Raw genomic sequence first — 23,482 nt, 5'->3', positions numbered from 1 at the left:
TTAAAGGTATTTGGATACTGAAGGAGATGTCAAAATGTACAATGATGCCAAAGAATATTTGGAAATCTGAGCAGCTTTTTCCTGGTGTTTGATTCTCAGCCCAGACTGGAGCCAGTTGTTAATGATGCTGAGGGATGCAAGGCTCTGGTATCCTCTGTATTTCTCCCTAACTGTGCACTCTTCTTCCTCCTTCAACAGCAGGAAGGTCCATCACTGATGCCTTTCTCTGGGATGCTGCAGTGCAGGAAGGCAACTGCAACACTTTTTGTTTGCGAGGTTACTCCTTTCATGACTACAAAGCCAAACAATTCTCAACATAAAGACAAGCCAGGTATAGTATATAAAGCCATGTAAAAAAAACCAACTTAAAAAAGCATGAAACCAGGCAGAAATAGATTCAGTAAAAAGCATATAGTTATAAGTAACAAGAAGATCTGGCACACTTCTGACACATTTGATCCATTCCAAAAAAAAACCCCAAACTGTGAATCTATTCTTCTGTTTTCTTTTTTTACAGCATGCAGATAATTGAATGATGTGTCATTTACAGAGTATGATGCTGTTGTTCAGAAAATGCCAACTATTCCCACCTTCTGTACTGATGTGGCTACCTCAGTGTTTCTAACTTCTACTTTTGATTCCTAGGCAGGAAAAAAAATGCTTGTCTAGTGCTACATGTTGTTACCTTTCATGAAAGGAAAAAGAGGGTAGAAATAATTTTTTATTTTTTTAAATCCATGAAAATTGCCAGTCCTTTTACTGCAGATACAAGGCATTTAAATGTGAGTCATACCAGCCTTCTTGTCAACATGACCTGTCCTCTGGATTGAGTTTTTAATATGAGGGATGAAGTTTGCTAGAGGCTAATTCAGGTCCTAGGGAGAGGGAACTTCTGTTATAGAAGATTCCTCGTTATGGAAGTATCCTTGCTAAAACAACAGCCTGTGAACATAAGCAGCAGGTGATTAATTTTAAGAATGAATCCATATTAATGGCCAGTTTAAATGGCTCCAAGGGCTTGTATGAAGCAATTTCAAAATTTTCATATTAAAAAATGGCAGAAAATGAAGGCAGAAAGCAGCCCCATGGAGCTCTAGGTAAGGACACTCTGTCAGCTTCTGGCAAGTAAAAGGAACTAGCTGACTTACAAACCATATTGTACTGACAAAGGCATACTCCCATTTTTTGGATTGCTGGTACATACAGTGCTGACTCAGACCACTTGCATTTCCTTTTCAAATACTCTACATTCTCATGAGTTACAGTTACCAAGAGCATAACAAGGTAAGACACAGTAGAAAAAGGTAGCACAGTCAAATAACAGCTGAACATACAGCAAAAATCCTTGCTTTGATCCTTGTTTGCCTTCAGAAATACTAAGTCAAGTGTCCTTATTTAAATGAAGCTTAGTTTAAAGTGGAAGCAGCGCCTCAGGAATGCCTTGGTGGCTCCTGGGTGTATAATAAACTTGTTCAGAAAAGGGCTGGCTGATTTGTATGTTGTTACTGATGTGCCTCGCCAGCACACGAGGTTTCTGTGTTTATGATAAAGCTTTTTCCTCCTCCTGTGCTGCCACTGCCCAGTTCCTGCTGCACCTCTGGGCAGGTAAGTCCCCCTAAGGATGCCCAAATCTGTGCAGCTCCAGTCAGGGCCCAGGAGGCAAAGGAGCCACATGGCTCTGGGTGTGGTGGCAGCAGCATCTACCTATTAGAAAAGTAATCGGGAATCCCAGAATGGCTCATTACATCCCTACTGAGATCAGGGATCCTGCCAACTTCCCATTTTCAATATACTTTCTGCTGGAGGCATCAATGGAAGGAAGTGCAGCAAGATAAGAGGAACTCTTTTCAAATCAGGGAATGCCCTGAGAAACTTTGGCTTTCAGAAACCTTGTCTAGGGGAAAGCAGCTTCTGTGGGGCAGCAAATTAAATGGCTTTAGTTACGTGCTCAGCTGCTTCTGGCACAAACCCTAAAAGCCTGAAATCTCTTGCTAGTCTACATTTTGGTGATGTGGTGCTTTTAAACCATTTGCTAAGTAAGAATGATGCATTAGAGAGGGCTCAAAGCCAGAAAGGACTTGAGCAACCAACCCTCTTCTGCAAGGGCCAGATCCAACCGAGAGGCACCACACTGGATATGCCAGACAAAGGAGCTCATGTTATGCATTTATTTCCAGTAACCACATACCTAAAGACCTAAAACTGTGTACCTAAACTGAAAAGTGAATATACCTCCATACTTTTACATAATGGAGCAGTTTTAGAAAAGTAACTGCATTTACTGTATTGAACCACAGCATTGGCTAAAAACTGTTTTAGCACGTTGGTCTGACAGAGGTTTCATGGCACACACACCTGTGCTGTAAGTTTTCTTGACAGTTGCTGAATGATCTCATTGTGGTTGTGGACTCCAGCAGGATGTCAGTGTTCAGTGGCCATTGCTGTGAGCCAGTGTAGCAGTTCACAGGTTAGATTTTTTCTCTGAAGTCTGACAATTCTGCACTGCCCATTGACATTTTTGTGTCACACAGAGGTACCTTCAAGACGCTGCAATAACATCAGTTTGGGCCCTTAGGCAAAGACCAAGGAACAAAGAGGCAAAGACCAAGGAACAAAGAGGCACACCATTCAGGTATGTGTGTGTGCGTGCTGTGTTTTGTCTTCTGTGGCACCATCACTTGGGGCACTCAGTAGCATCAGGCTTTGTTCAAAAGGCAGATGATTTTGGGGTTTTAAATCCTACTGATTAAAAAAAAAAATCCTACAGATAATACTATGGCATAAAGAGTGTATTCTCTTTGCCTACCACCGATTTAAATTGGAGGATTAAAGATATCCATTCTTCATTTCCACTAAATCCTAAAATCCTTATTTGTTTTTTATATAATCAGATCCCATTGTTTTTTTTAATAGACTAACCCAAGATTATCAGAAAGAATGATAAAAGCCTTTATCTGCACTGGTTTATAAATCCTTATGTTGATACATATGTTTTTTGAAGCAAGTAACACTATGATACATTTTAAGAGTTTCAGAACAGGTCTCAAAACATCATCCACTTTGCTTTAATTTCTTATACCAGCTGCCTCTTTCAATAAGACAGATCAATTTTATTCCCTCAGTAACCAAAGTTTTGCAGAAATTGGCCACATGGATCACTGTAACAGAAAAAGAAAATAAAAGGAATACAAAGTTATGCTGTAAGGACAGTTTTGGGAGGGCTCAGAATTGCTACTTTTGCACACTGGCTCCATTTTCACTGCCTAGAATCTCTTCAGCCTCATGAATCCTACAGAATGCAATGTGCCACCAGTTACACAAGCTCTGAACACCATCACTGGCTGTTTGGTACCAGCTGGAGGTGCTGCTGATTGGAAGCTGCAGAGTCCAGTTTGCTGTAACACAAAGTCATGTCCAACCTCTCAGGCTGACTGTAATTGTCTGCCTCTGGTCCCGTCTCAGTCCAGTTCCTAACAAGACCAGTGGGAGTTTCAACTGAGACAGCCTTCAGGATTTGGCCTATTTAATTTGTGACAAATGCCACTATGCAGGCCTCTTGCCTGCCAAATTCTGAGGGCTCCCTTTTTTTGGAAGAAAAAACCCGGTTGTATTTATTGGTTGGTTTCTTTCCCAAATGAATGCAGGTAATTATTTCTGGTTTCACAGCACACACACACTGGCAGTTAAAATTTACCCCTGTGGCAGGTGTTTTGAACAGTTCAGTGTGTCTGTGTGTGTGTGAAATATAACCATGAAGACTATTTTTCTGTAAAATCCCGTAGTCTGCTACCTTTAGTTATACTGAGTAGAGCACTGCAGTGTGAATAGAGCCACTGGCATCTCTTTAGTAAGATGCTGCTAAGGGGAAGGATGACATAGTAATGGTCAAACAGGGGCCAACCAGCACAAACCCAAAAAATGTCATTTACAAAAAACATTTCTTATTTTACTCTAAGTGGTGACCAGCTGGAATTTGTGCCTGAAGCACGTTAAAGTTTAGGTTCTCTGAGGAACTTCCTAAATCACATTTTTCAATCCATTCGTCCAATTGACTTTATATAAAAACACATTTCAATGCACTGGAAATTGCAATAGTGATCAGTGAATCATTCAGGTGATGTTGAATTGCTCCCATTAGTACAAAGGCAGCCCCTACCTTTGCAGTGAGTTTCTACAGCCACATCTCAAAGGTGGTCCAGTTGAAAGCAGGAAAAGGATGATGGAGGTACCTCCTGAGTGCTGATCTCCAGTGCTGTACTGGCTGCAGGAGTCCCAATTACCCTGTCAGGTTTTGGGGGGGGGGGGGGGGGGGGGGGTCTGTGTTTCTGGCTCTGCCACCATCTCCAAGACCCTGAGCAAAAGCTAAAAACTGAGGCTCAAATTTCCTTTTTTGGCATTAGCAAGCTACTTTTCTGCTGCTCTTATGATGAGGTCAGTGGTCACTTAATAATTTTGAGTCTCTGATTCTAATGGGAACATGAGAGAATTCAGAAGACTGAATCAAATATCTTAGCTGTGGTGATTCACACTGGAGAGCTAAAGGGACAGAATTAGTTTGTTACCCTTTCCTGTAAATCCAAACGTGTTCTACTGTTCTTTGCAAGACACTGGTCGTTTAGTATCTTCATCTGCTTTTCACATTTGGTGCTGGGAAAGGATCACTCACCTCAGCAACAGGGCTGGAGCACTGTTTGTAGGGAACTTTGGGTCAAACCCTTGGACTGTGTAATCCAGTCATTTGTGTTGCTTTGAGCAAGGAGTCACAGGAGCAATCCATACACTGGTGATTCTGCTGGTTTACTGTTCACCTGGCAGGGCACATCACCCTCAACCCAACCAGCAGATCACCCTGACCAGTATAAGCAGAAAATGGTTTAGTCATTTAAAAAAAAAAAAAAAAACCAACACATAAACATGATGTTTATTTCTCCAGCAAAATCCATTTCTTTCAGTCTTTCATTTGCTTCTTTTCTGAAGACTGAAGTCTTTATTTCAGACATCTGCCTATGGAAAGTAAGTATTTTTTTTAAAGGGCACATTTAAAGATGAAAACTGAAGCTTGAACAACTTAAAGAGCATACAAATTACACAGATATAAAAGTTGTCTTTCATTGTCTTAACTTACTGTTTATTTTGTACAGAATTCATTATGTTATACATCTAAGACTTATTATATTGTATAAATATCTCGGGTGTGATGTATATACATATTCAGTGTTATAGATTCAGCAATTAATGTATGCATTTCACAATACACTATAGTGTATTTCAATGTAGTGCACATGATTTATACTTCATAAAAGAGCATATCCGCTATGAAAAATTGGTATTTCATTCATAGAGGTTTCTACCTTGAAATACAAGGTTTTTTTCCATTGTATAATGGACTCTTTGTACTGTGTCGTATGGCTGTAAGATCTTCTTGTACATTCCCCAGCATGAATTAAGAAACAGCAGCTCGAAACAATAATCTGTGTGTCCTACAGCAAGAGGAGAGCAGGGCAGGGGTTCCTAAGCTCTTACTTCAATGAGAAGGAAGGCGCAGACAAGCCCCAAGGAGCTGGGCTGGGTGTGATGGACAAATGAAAGGAAAAGTTCTGCACAAATGAGAACTGCCAGCTCTTGCTTCTCTGTTCCCTGCATGCCAGGGCTCAGCTGCCACGTGTCACTCAGCTCTGACTGCAGGAGTTGAGGGTCTGGCATCAGCTTTATTTTTAACGTTTGCAGACTCCTCAGATTCCATTAATTCATTGCTTCCAGGACTGTTCCTGGATGTCTCCTGGTATATATATTCATACTACACACTGTCTTTCCTTGAGAGCAGGCAAGGAAAGTCATTCACAGTCTTCTTCATACGTACCATAAGTAAGATAAGATGTTTGTTTGGTATTAAATTACAAGTATTGCTTTCCTAGGCACCTACTGAAGCATAATTCTAGTTTATCTGACAGTATAGTTTCTATTTTTTAGACAATTCTACTTTCCTCCATACATACTTAAATGCATACATTTTTGTGCCTTTTGATCATTTGGCTACCATTGCTTTGTTCTCTCAAAAGCAGAGACTCTTTTATCAATGTGTAAATGCTGTTCATTTAACAGCAAAGTGGAATATTAGATACTTCATGAATAAAATACTTTATTTAACAGTGTAATTGAAAAATATTTAGGTGAGTGGGAAAATTGTGGGGGTTTTAAAATAATTTTAAATTAAATTTGCTAAAAGTATGCCATCATTTTGAAATTAAAATTTGAGATATTTAATTTTAAAAAGAACTGATCGACTCAGAAATATTTTGCATCAAATATATTCATACAAATTCTTTTGCTTTTGATTTCTTGAGATGTAGCATAAGCACTCAAGCCAGGATAAATCCAAAATAACTCCACTTCATTGATGTTATACCAGTTTTACTGAGAATAGAATTCTCTCTTCCCACTTGTTTTCTTTTTTTTAGTATTGCCATTTTTCTGTGGAAGAACTTTCATGTAACAACGTGACAGAAAAAGAAAAAAGAAAAAGAAAAAAAGAAAAAGAAAAAAAGAAAAAGAAAAAGGAAAAGAAAAAGAAAAAGAAAAAGAAAAAGAAAAAGAAAAAGAAAAAGAAAAAGAAAAAGAAAAAGAAAAAGAAAAAGAAAAAGAAAAAGAAAAAAAGAGAAAAAGAAAAAGAAAAAGAAAAAGAAAAAGAAAAAGAAAAAGAAAAAGAAAAAGAAAGAGAAAAAGAAAAAGAAAAAGAAAAAGAAAAAGAAAAAGAAAAAGAAAGAGAAAAAGAAAAAGAAAAAGAAAAAGAAAGAGAAAAAGAAAAAGAAAAAGAAAAAGAAAAAGAAAAAGAAAAAGAAGAAGAAAAAGAAGAAGAAAAAGAAAAAAAAAGAGAAAAAGAAAAAGAAGAAGAAAAAGAAAAAGAAAAAGTAAAAGAAAGGTTTATGAACCTGCAGATTTTTTTTTTAAGATTTGGGGATGAGTCTTTTTCTGGACAGCTGTATCCAATTCCATTGTTTGACTGATCACCAGTAGTGGCTGTACTCCTTTCTGATGGGCTGTAATTGTCATTTAACTCTAGGTTAGTATGATACCTATGTCTGAAAAAGATTTGACTCCAAAAACGCCCTGAATTCAGCCACTGAGCCACCCAAGAACTTCACTGAAGAACTTCACAACCCTGCTGACAGATGCTGTACTGAACTAGGACTCCACCACTCCATGCCAACAGAACACAGACCCGTTACCTGTCACGCTGTGCCCACAGTGTGCATTAGGGACGTGCTCAGTCAGACACCGGGAGCACAAGGGTTTGGGAGCTTGTGGCAAGTAAATGCTGAAAAGGCCTGAGGTGTCCTTTGGTGGCTTCCAGCAACGCCCACACTGCCCATGGGTCTGGCCTTTGTCCTTCTGCCAGCGTGCAGCCTGAATGCAGAGCCACGTGCAGGCACCATGGACCACCAGGGATAAGACTCAGGTACAAGCCCAGGGACACCCCAGTGTGACAGTAGAGAAAACCCAGACTTAGGGACCCTCTGTCTTTCGAGCCATAGCTCTGGAAGGGAAATTTTCTGAACAAGTAAAGTTGTTGACTTTGGTTACCTGTGGCTGAGTCAGAGGAGCAGCCAAGGACACCTGTGAGTCCCTTGGCACTCAGTGAACTTCTGTGGCATCGAGCAGGGACCGAATCCAGCAGCTGCTGGTGCCCTCAGCAGAGCAGGGGCTGCAGAGCAGAAACAGGTCAGGCAGCCCTGTACACTGCTGGGAGATCACTGCTAAACTGAGGGATATGCAGTCAGGAAATAGCTGTGCTGTTTGCCCTCTGCAGCTACTATCAGCAAGCTGGTTCCTCTGATTTTCAGACTAAATTTAGTTGTGGTCAACTTCTACTATATTGTGCAAACAACAGTAAATGATTTTTTCAGTCCTGCCCCATGGTTGGGCCAAATACAAAATTAAAATGTTGGGAAGAGAAGTTAACTTCTGAAAGGGGATTTTTATGTTATTAGTCATAAGGATCATTGTAGGAATTCGTATTTTCTTACGAGGTCTGGAGGATTTAAAGGGAAGAGAACATTTGTTAAACAACCCAAGACTTCATTTGACGCATCCCTTATGAAACAGAAGCATATCTGTGCTCTATTATTTTCTTTCCTTAAAATTAGATTATAACAGATGCTATCCCCTCCCTATGCAGTTCAGTGCCAGCAAACATAAGTCTCTAATCACTTATATAAGCTTGGTGTCCTCACTCTCTAGTCTCAACGTTAAAATTCTTGTATTTTCCAGTAGTTACCTTAAACATGTTTCCAGTTTAAGATCCAAGTGCAGAGTTTCCCATGGTTAAGTTGTCTGGTTTGTTCTAATATCAAGACTGAATTATAAATTCAAATGCTGCTTTGATCTAGAGGTGGGAACTATAGTAGGGAAGGCAGTTGTAATTTGGATCTTGTGTTTATTGCACATGACTCGTCACAAGAACATGTGCTTTATTGTTTTTTTTAATTATTCTGTAGATTATTTTTTTTTCCTAACTGTAACTTCCAACATATTTCAGTCACCCTTTCAGTAAAAAAAAATACATATAATGCGTATGAAATGGCAGCTTTGAATCTCTGGCATGTTTCCCTTGTTAAAATTGCTAAGTCACTTGTGTGACCACAGTCCCAACGTGCCCAGTGTGTCTTTTCTTTCTTTCTTTCTTTCTTTCTTTGCTTTTAATGAAACATGGTGTAAAGTTTTATTCTTTAATGGCTTTATGGCCAGAGATGTTTTAGACAAGGTCTGGGGCATGAGCTGTCGAGCATGAACTTCTCTGTCCTGCTAATCTCTACCACCAGTGTATTAACTAGTACAGAATAACAGTGGATCCAAGCTTTACTTATTTCCTAGGAAGCTTCCTTCCTATTCCATGCATTTCAATACCACATTTGACTTTATCATTCAGGTAATAACGTGTATTGTCAACCAAGCTGCTGTTTCAGCAAAGCATTTCCCTTTGAAGTATGTGCTGTTTTGTTGCAGGTTACTTTTTCATATTAGCAATGACAAAAGTGAACCCAGGGCTACTCCTTGATTTTTATTTTCCAGGGTTTATTATTATATTTACAGTTCCCTGTAAGAAGATACAACCCTTTCCCAGTAAGAGTTCTAATACCTTTCTATATTTCAAATACTAACGACCCATATACCCATATGGAAAGGAGGAAGATAATCAGTGATGAAGGAGGTATCTCTAGGGGCTGATGCAGATGAATAGAAAACTCAAATCATTATAAATATTACTGTACTACACTTTGGTACAACAAAAAAGAAAACAAACCCCTTCAAAGAAAATATTTAATGTTCCCTAAGTCAAATGAAATTCATAAACAACAGAAGATGAAATTAACCACATGGGGGGGTTTATATCTGTAAAAAATAATAAGACTTCTTGGCTGCATTGCACATAGGCAATAAAATTAGATTCATTCCGATCCCTTTTTCTGTAAGCCTCGTTTCAGGCTGTAAGCAAGAAATGTCCACTGTGCTTTACAAAGGACGACGACTAGAAAAATCAATGCCAACAAATATCCCTTCCTTTTCCGATTTACCATTTATCATGAGAGATGACAAACAAATGAAGTCTCCTCTGAGTCTGAGCGTAGTTGTATTAGCGTTTTGCTAGTACCAGGCAGTATACAAAAACAGCCATCGTGTGGGACACCTCCAACACCTACAGGTAGCTGTTTTAGGGGCACATCCTGGTTTGTGGTGAAACAGGATTAACTCAGCCAGCCTCTTGTACCTGCTCACTGATATCAGGTTATCATCTCAGTAACTCCAAGGTTGGACTGTCTTGTTCCTATTGCTGACTGGTCTGACCGCTCCACCATCCATAAACAGAAGGCATAAAGGTGATTACAAACATAAGAAAGTAGTTTTACATATTGTCTTGCAGTCTTTCCATATAGTCCCTAAGTTCCTTGGAATCACCAAGATTCATATCTTGGCATACCCATTTAATATTATCATCACTGTCAAATAGAATTGAGTTGGTGTAGGGGCCTCCATCCTCGGGCAGTATTGTTGTATATGAAGTGAACTTTACTCTCTTCTGCTTTGGCCCAGAAGGATTTATAGGTTCACTTTTAACTTCTTTTTCACAAAGGTACTCAGAAGATCTGAGGATATGATTATGAAGAGTCTTCTGAGAACTCCCATTAAGGAGGAAGTTGCTTTCTTCAAACTGCATTCCTCTGTCAATCATGGTAGTGCACTCCTCCGACGGGAGTGAAATGTCCACCGTGTTTTCCAGCAGTTCAACCTCATTTCCGAGCCAGACCCAGTCATGGGAATGGGGGATGTTGCCTTGCTCACTCACAGCAAACCTTTTATGCCTGTACTTCCAAGCAAATGCCACACAGTTAATCAAAAAGACCAAGATTGCTAAGCAGAAAACACACAGCAGTGCGTACATGCCAATCTCCAAATCTGTTAATCCTCTTGAAGTCAATGAGAGATCACTGGGATTGTTTTCTCCTGGTATTTCTACTTGTGTAGGGAAACCTGTGAAGGCAGTTGGGTTATTTTGGAGCTGTCCATCCTCCAGGGACTCCTGATCAATGGGAGACATGAAAGTTGTGCTTTTGTTTGCATTGTCCTCATGACTGAACATGTCCTCGTGGTTTTTGGACCATTCTTGTGCTGTCCTATCTTGTTCTGCAGCTTTCTCTATAGAATTGCTTGCATGGCTTTTAAAATCCCTCTCCACATCATCAATGTCATTAGTGCCTCCTTTTTGGTCAGAATCTTTTTGACCAAACTTCACTTTGACATTTCCTTTCCCAACAGCCAAAATGCTCTTCCTCTTAGTCTTCTGGCAGGGCTCACTGATGACCATTTCAATTTTAATCAGAGGTCCTTGCCCGTCCCCTTCTGCCACCACGACAGGCCAGCTGGACTGAAGGTTTTGGTGTGAAGACACGACCATCTCATCCAGAGAAGTGATGGTGATGGAGAAGTCCTTGGAGTCATAGATATCCAACGGTGTCACTGACCCATCACTGAACAGAATCCAAGCACTGACTATGGCTTCCTGGGGGGGAAAAGGATGAGGAAAAAAATGTGAGAGAGAGAACATATCAGATGCTCAGTTGTCTAAGTCTGTTTGGCACTGCCAAAATAAACACAGAGTTTAACTTTGGGATTTTTTGTTATTTTTTTTTTTTTAAAAGAAAATGAAAATGTTTGCAGTGCTTCTCATTTTTTTGCAGATTTGTGCTCTCTAGGCCACATTTATCTCATCTTCAAGAACTACCAAAGAAACAGTCATCTAAATTTAATATAAGGTGATGATAAAGAAAATTGACAATTCTTTTTTTCAATCTGAAGTGAGAAGTCTCTTTTGAATGCCAGGACCTCATGATGCAAATAATCATATTTCCAATGTCCCGGTTAATTAATTTCATAAAGGACCTATAATGGGAAATGTCTCTAATGCTGCAGTTCCAGTGCCATGTGGAATACAACATGCAGAGCTGTTATGTGAGACCAGTGATCCCATCCAGCCCATCAAACAAATGAGGTACAATACTTTATACCTTTTGTCATGCTTTCAAATATACAAGATGTGTACTATGCAAAAGTGATTGTAGTCTTTTCTGGGAACAACAGAAACTCACAAAACCACAATTTTCAAGGATGTTTTGATCAAAACAATTTGTCTTCCTGCTACAAATTGCTAGTGCAAAAAATACAGTTACGCTTTTGCTACTGATGTAAAACCTCAGTTCTATAAAAAAAGACATGTGGAATTTATTCTGTGGCTTCATTGAAAGTTGTTTAATCCCTCACAAACTGATCAGATTTCAGCAATGCAGGTCATGAAAACTTCTGTACCTGGAGCCAAAGGTTCTTTGGGGTGAGCTGACTTTGTGAGACTATTAAGGACTGGGATTTTCTCCTCTGTTTGCACAACTAGACTGTATTTTTCCATAGAAAAACTGTCTTGAGTGACACATACATGCTTTCTGTGGCATTTGGCATTCCTGGACACGTCCATCACTTTTTCTGTGCTCTGCAGGTCTCCAAGACCTCCAAGAAGAGTTTAATGGTCATTCTGTACAGGTGTTTGCACCGCAGGAGTTGGTCAGGAAGATAAACAGCCTTTACTATGTGAAGTGACTGCTTTTCACAGCCATACATTGCAGGTGCTCTCTAAAATTTACAGCAAGTAACTTTTCCCTCGCTTCTGACAAAGCACAGTAAACACATTAATTAATTCTATATACTATTTTGGACCATACCTGTTTTGGAGTGTGAAGGATATCATAGGCAGAGGTGGTAGAAACGATTGCTCTCTTATTTCCTTTGCTGATTTGTAAGGAGACAGACAAGCCTGAAACTAGTTGTACTCCTAGATCTGTAATGGTTACCCGGTCATCTAAAACTATCACTGTCTTCTCTGCCAAGATGGAATCCGAAAGAGGGGACAGAACCTTCAAAGAGAAAGCAAACACCTTGCATGAAATAGCAACTAACTGTTGTAGAGTAACATTAGCCTCTAATCAGCACAACATTTCAGATTAATCTTGGGTTTGTCACATCCGTGTGTAAACTAGAACTGATGTTTCCCCCAAGACATTACAGTCATTTGCTGCTAAATTACTTTATCTAAAAAATAATTTAATAAAGCAACAAATCACTTCAAAATTGCAGCTTTGTCTCAACAATGGAGTATAGAATATATTAAATGGACTTGTTTTTCAAAAAAAAGTCATTTTTGTGTGGTCTGAAAAACTCCCTGTGAACGCAGTGCAGCACAGGGCAGAGTGTAAGACACTGATTAACACTGAAACTCAGCAGGGGGATAAATAAGTGTACAAAACCTGGCTGATAGGAACTTGGCCTGTTGCCTTTCTAGGGACAGAGAACCTGAATGAAATGAAAGTGAGATTTGCAAAAGAACTTTGAAAACCCCACTGGGTGTCTGCCTGCATTTTTCAATGCCAAAACACTCCTGCCAGTTCCTCTAAGACTTTCTTTCTAACATGCTCAGAAAGAGACAGATACCTTTATAGTGATGCCAGAATCAGCTGGTTCCAACCCAAAATACTTAAGGGCATAAGTTTCTTGACCTCTTTGTGACATTTGTTTTAGGCTGAAAGGAGCTGAGCCCTAAAAGTACCTGTTTCTTTGTGTTGACTGCAGAGAAAACAGTGGGAACAAAACATTACAGATGTTTGCTGTAACTAGGAGCCCAAATCTTGTATTCCTTTATTCTGATTAAGAAATGTGAGTGAAGTTAGAAAGAGAGACAGGTGGTAAACAGGAACACTCTGAAAGGTGTCTGAAGATTATTTTTGTGTCCACATTTTGTGATCTATTTTGCAAATATATAGGGACTAATTTTTCAAAGTATATAAAGATGCATGTAGATATTTGGCACAATTTCCTAACAGTTACATTTACATGGCCCCACTTAAGTTAAAAGAAACTAGCTGTGTGCATCATATAACCTGTTGCACTGGTCAGAAAATCTCACTGTGTTACCAGTCACACTAATAAAGATAAGTCTCTTCAAAAGCATCACTTAAAGGTATTTTATGGACAAACAGTCACAATGAAAACCCATTCAAACTTCCTTTTATGTTTAGCATGTCCATTTTTTTAAGCTTTTTTCTTTTATTTTTTTCTGAGATAATTGCTTTTCTAAGCTAAACAGCTCTTGTGTGTGAGCACCCAGAACTCTCAATACAGAAGCTGCAGATACACCTCAGGCTGTACCTGGACCGTGGTGATGCCTTGCTCACGACCAACCAGAACTCGACCATCTTGAAGTTTTGCAACCTTGGGCTCTTCCACCTTCATGAAATCAGCCACAAGGTCAGTGATGTCAAACTGCCACTCAGAGCCCAGCATGTAGGTCAGGTGGCCTCCAAACTCCGAGGACTCGGCTACAAACTGGGTAAGAACTTGCACCATGGCATGTTGGTACTGGAGGGTACAACCTTTGCCTTTTTTCTCATCGTCTTCTTCTTCCTCGCTGTCACGGGTGGGCCTGTAAATAGATCCACGGTCATTATCTGCATTGCCATGAGCTCCCTACAGCACTGCAGAGCTTCAGCTGCAGGGTGTTCTCAATTAGATTAATGTTATCCTCTGCTGCTGTGTGGGAAACAGGAAACCAGGTTTTGGATGTCGGTCACTAAATCTTGGTGAGGTGCTCGTAGAGCTTTTTTTGTACTGTTCAATTTAAAAGCTACTGTCACTTCTTCTAGTAAATTCTTTGTTTGAGTGGGACCTCCCAGCATACTTTTGAAAGTATGTCTGCTCATCTCTCCAAATCTATTGTAACAGCTCTAGGGTTCCCTTATGAGGCAATGCCACCCCACCTCTTCCCACGTCTGTCTTATAGGTTCATTAAGCCCTCTGCATTTGAGAAATATATTATAATTTTATCTTAAATCTCATACAGTTCATGCAAATGTCTGGTATGTTTAGCCATGTAATGATCACATGGGGCTTCCAAAAAACCAAACTGGGCACTTAGGTTCCCTCTCAGGACATTGGTTACTCAGGTAACACCGTGCCAGAGTGGTTGAGACCAGCACTCACCCCACAGAAACAACTGCACCATTAGACACACTTCTTTTAACATTTTCTATCTGTCCTCCTTGCAAAATATAACCTGTGACAGTACAACAGCTTTCCATAAAGCTCAGAGAAGGTGTCAGGGTGATTTGTACATGACAGCAGTGCTCTCACACCCCACAGAATTTTGTCTGCTTTAAGACCCAGTTTACCATCAATTTTTTATTATTTTTTTTTTTGCTATTGTTCATTCTTTGGACAAATACATGAATTCTCTCATCTCTTCCAGGTCAGGTATTAAGCAGTAGGTGGTCACACCTTTACTCATTATGCCCCCATGCTGCATATTCATTGCTTAGAAATAATTTTCTTTCCTCCTTTACCTACTGGGCCTGAAGCCTCTATAGCAAGGGTGGGAAATACAGGGTAAGTCTCTTATTTTTCAAAGTATTTTGGGAGGTAGTTTTGTGTTTATTGTGTTCCTTTATCTTCTTCTTTGAAATAACAGCTATGAAAAACTATTATAAAAGAGAATTGCTTGTGTTATAAATTGTTTTAAGACGAAGTTGGCAAACAGTAAACTGAAAATGTATCAAAGAAAAGCCCTTGTGCTCTTCAAAATGACAGAAAGTCCCAGTGTTACAGAATCTAATATGCTGGGAATACATTTTCAATGCATCACTTGTTAGCTGAGTATATAGATTCAGCCTCAAGTAAATGGTCTTTGGTTTTGTGTATGTAAAACAATAGTGTCCAGCAACAGGAATATCTCTCAGAATCCTTCTACTTTGTTTCTTGCTTTTTTGGCTTTTCTGGAGTGAACCAAGGTTGCCAGAATTATATTTAATTTACACTTCACACAGAGAAAGGCTTTGCCAGAGAGCTGAGTTAAACCAGCAGCCCTGTTACAAGGGTGCCTGGTAGCACTGATCTAATCACTGATCTGTCAACTCCACGTTATAGACACTGCCTGTGAGCACTTTAAGTATGTCTCTCTTAATTTACTCCACTCTCAAACCAGGCATCACATTCTCGGGCCAGATGTTAATTTTCTGTTTAAAAAAACCCTAAAGAAATCAGTTTTGCTGGTTTTGAATTTGAAATACTCATTAAAAAGAGTAATGTATTTAAAAAACATTTGGAACACCCCTAAATGAAAAAAAAAAATCTCTTTAGGATACAAAATGCAAACCACTAGAAGTTGATTTAGTGAAAGCTACAGAAATAAGCTGCACATAACTCCACTCACAGTTCAGGGAGAAATGCAATTTGGTGTTTTTACAGATCTTGAAAATACAGTCTACCTATTAACAAAAATCTCTGAGGCCTTATCTCCATAGGACATTAAAGTCAATTAACTAAAGGAGGGAATTTACAGCGTGCTCCAGCTTTGTGCAGATGCTGTTACTCACAAATGGAATGGTTTGGATCCAGTTTCACTTAATTCCCCTTAAAGTATGGCTTTTCTTCTGAGGGGCAGCACTCACACAGGGCTTTAACTAAAGCAGTTTATTTTTTCCTGCTTTTAACTCAGGCAAACTTTTATTGCTTTTGTCTTGAGTACCAGACAGGACCAAAGAAGAGCTGGTCACAGCCCAGTGACCTCTGTGCCTGATAGTGAAGCACATGTGAAGTCACACTGTGTGGTATCAGCCTCCCTGGGACCCTCCTGAAAACAATGTGCTATCCCAGTTGCAAATATGTACTGAAATTAAATTTCCAGCTTGTTCTGGGAGACTTCAGCCCTGCAATTCCTATTAATGCAAGTTGGAGCAGCTCATCCCATGTAAATATGTGTGCACAGAGCTAGTGCAGGAACTTCAAGACGAAGGTAATTATTTTGCAGATGCACGAGGAATCAAAATAAATGTTCTTGTTAGACTAGCAGAGTCTGCCTGGACCTCTTCTACACTCTAATATTTGACTTTAATTTAAATATACACCTATTGTTTGCTGAGGCTGTGGGTTTTTGCAGCCCACTGCAGTAGTTCTGTCAGCCCATGCTGGTTCAAGCACCATGCATTAGTCATGAGATGATCCGTGGAGCCAACTTTCATCTGTCAAGGGAGGCTCTTCATATCTGCAGTAGCACTCACCATAGATCAAGTTCTCCTCTTGATAATAATAAAGATTTGCCACATATTTGCAGACTGATCTGGTAAATTGTATTACAGCTCTTACATAGGGGAGACGAGGGTGTTTTTCTAGTTTCTGGCATTAAAACAGCCTGTTTTTTCCTTTCTGTTCCTCTAGCAAGTTCCTGCTATTACAGCAGTTTAGACCAGCTGAAAACCAACACAATTCAAACTGAACCGTGCATGGGGCATTTGTAAAATTTTTGTGAAGACCCTGTCTTATTCATTGCTTTGTGGAAATTACTCAAGGAGTTAGATAAGCAAACATGTCTTTAATCACAGGTATTTTACAATTACAAACATGACAAGGTTTATAGGGAGAAGCAATACATTTTATTGGATCAACAAACATGACTGGAAAGAACAGATGTGATTTGGGGCATATAAACACTGTCTCAGGTCTGAACCAGGAGCAGCTATATTCAGATGAAGAACAGCCATGCTGAGGCAGGAGTTTCACAAGCGTTTCTTTTGTCAACAGCACCAATAAAAACATTTAAAAGATTATTGTAAACCCAGTTCTATTTTGCCATCTGGCTCAGCCCCTCAGACAACTGAACCAGCACAGCCACACTCTGTGTGTGTGGGAACGAGGCCTCGGGGAGCCAGAGGACATAAAGGGAAGTTTGGAGGTTGCTGAAGTGTCTCTGCACAATCCCTAAAAAAAATGCTCCAAAATTTTACCTCTGTATGTTGATGAATGACTTTATAGCAATGTTTAGCTCTTGCTGAGAAGACAAGCAGTGGTGTGAGGACACCAACCCTGGCAAACAGGAGGAGAACAGAAGATAGTTCTGTCTGTGTGAGGTGAGGAACAAAGAAGCCACCCTGCTGTCCTTCCATGACCAGACCTGAGGACGGTGGTACAGTTTCAGTTGACCTGTGGGCTCTGTGTGACTGAACTTAAGTTTAAAATTGCCTAAGCCTGTTGGCAGGGACTTTTGAAAGAATCCATGGGTTTCCTTCAAGGATAGATATCAAAAACCTCATGCAAATTGCAAATACTGGCTCTTACATGAAAATGAAGTTTGGAGCAATGTGATGCTATGGCTTCCACCTGCTGGGAAATGCTTGGATTTGGGTTTTTTCCAAAGACAAAAGCACTCTGCTTGCTCTCTTTCAAACCTACTCAGGTATCACATAAGGCATCATCTTTACTCTGCAGCACTAACACTGTATTAGGCAGACCAGGCAGGCACTCTGAAGAATTCCAGGCTGCACCATTGCTCAGAATAAGTGAATGTGGTCTTCTGGCTCTGTCCTGGAATGAGGGTTCAGGAAAACAACCTGCAGCTCCTGCCTGCAGTCCAAATGTCTCGTGTGCTTCAGGCCACCACTTAAAAACTCATCAAAAAACTCCCCCATGTTTAGGATACTGGGAAACGTGGAGGAGGTGGTGGAATAAGCAGATTAAAAAATAAAGAGGAAAATAGTAATAATAAAAAAGAACCAACATGAAAAGCCACTAAATCTCAGGTAAAAAGCCATCTAAATCTAAAAATAAAGGAAATGTAAAAACCTTATGTACCAAGTAAATGTCAGACTGAGCACAACTAATGCTAGTCCTAGACTGACTATTGGTTTAGAATACCCTGCAAAGTTAAAGAAATCCACATGAATGGTCAATAAAACAAGAGATAATTAATTTCCAGTTGAAACCTTTCCCGTTCACACGGGTGTGGACTGCTGACATACAATGCCATCACCTATCAGCTGCAGTTCTGGGGAATGACATGGTGTCCATGCTTTCCCTCCATGGAAAATGCCTGCTGAAGATGTGCCAGCAGTTCAGATGCAACCCAAGCAGCAGCAAATGCTTTGCATCAAAACTTTGCAGAGCTTGCCAGGTTGCAAACAGAGCAGACTCTCAGACCATTATCTTTATTTCAGCTGGCCAAATAAATCAGAACCAGGGGGTAAGCTTCCAGCATGGTGTGTAATGGGTTTAACTTCAGAATGTCCACGACTCTCAGCCACAGCTGTATGTCTCACTCACTGAGCTTGCTGCTCAACGTTTACTGCTGTAATAAACACCAACAGCCTAATCCTGCAGCTGTTTACTCAGCAAAATCCCCACTGGTTTTAGCAGGACCTGTGCCTAAGGGAGTGGTGCAGCACCAGGCACAGCAGAAGCAGGTAAGCTCAGTGAAACTTAAAGCAGTTGGCAACCATTCATTCCTCACCTAGCACAGCTCTGCCTGCCACAAAGGGCAACGCTGCCTTTGTCACTGAAGCAAACACACCTATTTCTCTTGTGCCAGATCTTCATCACCTCTTCTGTCATAGCCAAAAAAAAATATCCACCTATCAAGAGGTCAGTCAGTCCCATTCTCTGGAGCTCATTATCGGAATATCCTGCAAATTGTGTCCTATTGCCCTTAGTTTTATGCCCACATAAAGTGTTGGGCAGTTCTGTTCCCCTGCTGTCTGTTTGGTCTCTTTAAGGCTCTTCAATAGCTGAGATGTTCTCCTGGGCAATCGAGTGCTTTAGCTAGAACTGCCACAGTGTTTAGCACTGCAGTTACTGCTGCCAGAAAGGCTTTTTCACTGTAATATAAATCTGAGCTGGTGTCACACCTTGTTCTTCAGTAATATTTTTCAACTTCGCCTGAAATCCAGCAATATAGCAGTGTTCCTGGAAGTTCTTAATCTTGCAAATTGTCCAAATGATGGTTATTCTAGAGTGGGTATTTTCAAGAGGGAATGATGGGCACAGAGCTCAAAATCCCTGCCCCCTTCTCCCTTCTTTTTCCTTATCCACTTTTTCCTGGTAGAATCCATTCATCAGAACGTGGTCCTCAATAGGAGAGTAAGTTGTTTTTTACTTAATTCAGATCTGGTAAATAATGCTTCAGCCAGGTCTGCTGTAGAGTGCATCTGCACAGAGACTGAATAACTACCCAAAGAATGGTTTGGGTTGGAAGAGCCTATTAGTGATCATCTTGTCCAACCCCTGTGACCTCACTCCCTCCTTGGCCCTGTTATTCATCACCATAGACAGAAACTTGAGTGCTGGCATTGCTGAGCATCAAACACACACACAAACACACACACACAAGTGATGTTTACATATCAATGGGAGAGTTCCAGGTCCTTTTCCCCAGCTTTGCACATCGGAGTGTGTGATACGATTCCCTGAGATTGTGTGGAATTGATTAATGCTCCAGGCAAAGCTACAGACTTTTAAACTATATAGATTAGGATAAAATGTAACCTACTGATATCATTGCTGGATGTTTTAATGAAAGCTAAAGGCAGACTGTAAAGCTAGTGGCAAACAGGAGATTTTAGATTCTGAGAAATACTCTAAAAATCGTTGTGTTCTAAAATCAGAGGCCCCGGGCACGTGTCTGGACTGAGTTAATACTGTAAGCATACCTTTTATTGGAGGTGACAGGTATCCTCCAGCCTTTGATCTGGCTAAGCTCTGTATCAGAGATCTCTATCTGCAGCGGGAGCCTTGGAACCCAGACCGTCACTTCTAATTGGGTGGTAAAATGCTGATAAGTGAAGTTAACAATAGTATCCACTTTGCTTTTCATTTCCTTGCCATTAACGAAGATGGAGTCACAGCTGTCAGAAACCTTAAAAAAAAAAAATAAAAAAAATTAGGAAATGAATAAAAGTTCCTGAGGAAGCACAAGGAATGATACATCAGTCCAAAGACAACTCTGAAAATGTAAGTCATGCATATTGCATTTTCAGTTTTCTAATTAGGAGCAAACAGTGATAAATGGACCCCAGGGAAAGAGTTCTGCTTTCCTCAAAGAATACTACTCAAACTACAAAAATAATTTAATGATGTTATATAACCTGTGTGAATCTTTTATACTAGGCAAATTAAACTCTTCATGAATCAAACTCCATGTGCATCAACGTTTATGTTTACAACTTGCTTAAAGAACCAGGAAAAAAATGGGGCCATATGTTAGTAAGAAAAAGACTGACTCAGAACCATAAACCAGAATCCTTTCCCTTTTCCTTGAGCACTGTAATGCTGAAAGACAAAGATCCCCGTATGGCTCATAAGCAGAAGTGCAGCAGAAGCATTAACTTTTAGAACTTCTCAGTAATTGTTTTAACAAAATGTATTCATAGTTGGTTTGTGTCTTTTTATGAAATCACTGCTAAAACAAGCATGTAGGCTCTATACCACAACTCATCTGCCCTCTTGGTTTCAGGGATCCCCTGGCACAAAATGAAGGTCCTGAGCACAGATCTTATACAAAGAACACGAGGTAGCAACACCTTTAACCTGCACCCTGGAAGGATGAGACTCCTTCTCCATGAGGTAGGATTTCCTAATATATTTATGAATGTGTGTATACTTTCAGATTATATACACATACAGACATTTAGATTCATGTACAACGTGCTCATATATATGTATATACATGCACATGTACTGGTATCTATATACAGGTTTACATTCTGCTGGGGGGAGAGAGAGAGAGGGGATGGTTTCTAATGGAGTCCATGTACTGTGGTTTTAATCTTTTAAACCCACAGCTCATGAGATGTAGCTGTGTTACTGAAATGGACTTTGTTCTCTTGTCAGGACTGTTCTGTGTCAGGCTGTACAATGCACTGGGACTCGGATCCGCAGGGATCCTGGCTAAGCCAGTGTTTAAATTCTGGTTTCCTGGAGTTACTGAGATAACTCATGTAGACTTCAGTGGGGAATATGCTGAAACACAGGTTGGCTTTCCTCTGCACACCTACCTCAAATCTTTTCAGATATTAGCAGGAATTGGGGGTTACTGAGCCAAGAAAAATCACAGAAGATCTCTAGCAGCCATTTTGTTTTGCTCAAAAAATATGCAGTACTCATACATAAAAGAAAAGAGCTGCACTTCCACATTTGCCATTTTCAAGTCAGCTTCTCAGATCCTACTCCATGTACTGAAACTACAACCAATTGCTTCCTTAAAAGGGGCTAAGTCAGGTGGTGAGGGAAGGGGCAAAGGAAACTAAGTCATTCTTCTGGAGAGAATACTCCTTCCATGTAAATGCTTAATGAGTACAAGAATATAAAAAAATAATAAATCTAGATAATCTGATATAGAGCTTAAAATGGACTCCAGGCTCAGGAGTACCACAAATGAGATGGAGCATATTCAGAATCTTTCTTCCCCCCTTGTAATGTGTCACAAGTGTCTCTGGAAAGTTTAAGCACATTAAGCAAGCCCATTAATTGAATGAGCAGTTGAGATTCTAAACCATAAAGCCTACATCTAGGGAGTTTGAGAGAATTAATACAAGACAGAAATAATTAAGAAAACTCAAAGAGGGAGGGATAAACATCAAGACCGGATCAGGGGAATAACTAATATCTGACAAGACAACAGCTAATATTTCAGATTCTCTTCTTGCTGCTTCAAATATTCTTGTCTTCTTTACAGCAGGCAAGAAAGGTGCTAAATTAGGGAACTGAAAGATGGGCATTAATTGTAGCTATAAAAATATAAGTCTAGGCTTACAAATTTCACAGATTATATGTCTAGACAGAGACATTTGGTCATTTATATACTGACCAAGAGGTAAGTACAAATCAGTATACATAACTATGCTATAGTTCACCCAGTGGTCTTGTGTAGCATTCAGAGCTCTTGATTCACTTAAGTGTATATTAAGTGTATATTCCAGAAAATAATCCAACCCAGGTTGGAAAACTTGAAGAGAGAGACATTATTGTGTCAGTTCTTTATCTGGAATTTGGGTTTACTCTATTAGGTACAAGCAAACCAGATAATTTAAAGGAAAATTAAGTTTGTACAAGTAAGGATGAAAACAACTGCAGCCAGCTGAATCCACCTGAATCCCATGATAAAGCAGGCTAGACTAAAGCTCAAAGAGGAAGCCTCTATTGCACTTACACATATTTAACTACTGCCATGTTTCATTCTCTAACCTTACAGCCACTGTTACCTGAACGTAAGTTTGGTTCAGCTGAAGGAAATGAGAACCTTGAGCGTGTATAGAAAATGTCCAGTACTCCTATTTCACTTGGGACCTGCTGCACACTGAGGAAAGAACACTGATTTCCTCCAGGTCTCACATGGGAGCTGTGATTTCATGCTAACAGCACTCAGATGCTCCAAAGCAAAGAGGGATTGAGAAACACACACTGAGCTTTGGGGACTCAGTGCCAGCTCTGGCCAATGTCCTATAACAAATGTTGCCCTTCACTTTCTCTCCTTTAAAGTCCCTTCCATACTTTTCTAGCCACACTCTGACTGCCAGAAGTGGCTCATGATGCTGCTGGAAGGGGAACTTGTATGACCTGCTGCTGGGGTTTGGGGAGAGCATCCCTGTTTACATCAGAAAATGCACAGGTTTGCCACGGGGCAAGTTCTGCCACAGCAGGGAAACATGGGCAGAGCTGCATTAGCAGGTGACTTAACACAGAGAATTCTTTTGAGCTGCTGCTTCTGAGGGAAGAAAAAGGAAAATGGCTGTTAAGTCTCTCCTGCAAACATTACACAGTGAGTAGAATCAGAATGCCACCCTCTCATCTAAAATGCACAGAACAAGCCTGTTTAAAACAGTCTGTCACCATCTATTGTCAACTGCCTGACAGAACCAGAAAGTGCTGTTTGAGACAGTCTGCAAGCAGGAGGGCAGGCTGGCCGTGATGTGCTCCAGTATGCAGGTCAAGGCAAAGAGAGCTGCAATTAACCTCTCTGGGCTTTGAAGCAGGTGGTTGGCTCCAATCCCCACGAGTAATTGTAAAAAGCACAATTTGCCCTGTACAGTCTGTCACAGCCTCCTCATTTTAGACTAATCCAGAACAA

At 40.1% G+C, this 23,482-nt stretch overlaps 1 protein-coding gene across 7 annotated transcripts in view; it reads right to left on the bottom strand.

Annotated features, from left to right (window-relative positions):
- Positions 1-7,587: 7,587 nt before the first annotated feature.
- Positions 7,588-23,482, bottom strand: part of TMEM132B (transmembrane protein 132B) — a 323,947-nt gene continuing 308,052 nt past the window's right edge. For all 7 annotated transcript variants that reach the window (XM_051785680.1, XM_051785676.1, XM_051785678.1 and 4 more), the window contains 4 exons: positions 20,067-20,272; positions 13,747-14,020; positions 12,267-12,458; positions 7,588-11,056 (listed from right to left, as the gene is read on the bottom strand). In XM_051785680.1, the coding sequence (XP_051641640.1) occupies positions 9,902-11,056; positions 12,267-12,458; positions 13,747-14,020; positions 20,067-20,272 (1,827 nt within the window). In that variant the 3' untranslated portion in view covers positions 7,588-9,901. The remainder of the gene's footprint in view (positions 11,057-12,266; positions 12,459-13,746; positions 14,021-20,066; positions 20,273-23,482) is intronic.

Source organism: Manacus candei, unplaced genomic scaffold (assembly GCF_025592945.1).
Source record: "Manacus candei isolate 608988 ecotype Guabito, Panama unplaced genomic scaffold, ASM2559294v1 h1tg000020l, whole genome shotgun sequence".
Taxonomy (NCBI): domain Eukaryota; kingdom Metazoa; phylum Chordata; class Aves; order Passeriformes; family Pipridae; genus Manacus; species Manacus candei.
Note: the sequence above shows the minus strand (reverse complement) of the source record. Positions and strands in the feature narration are given on the sequence as shown.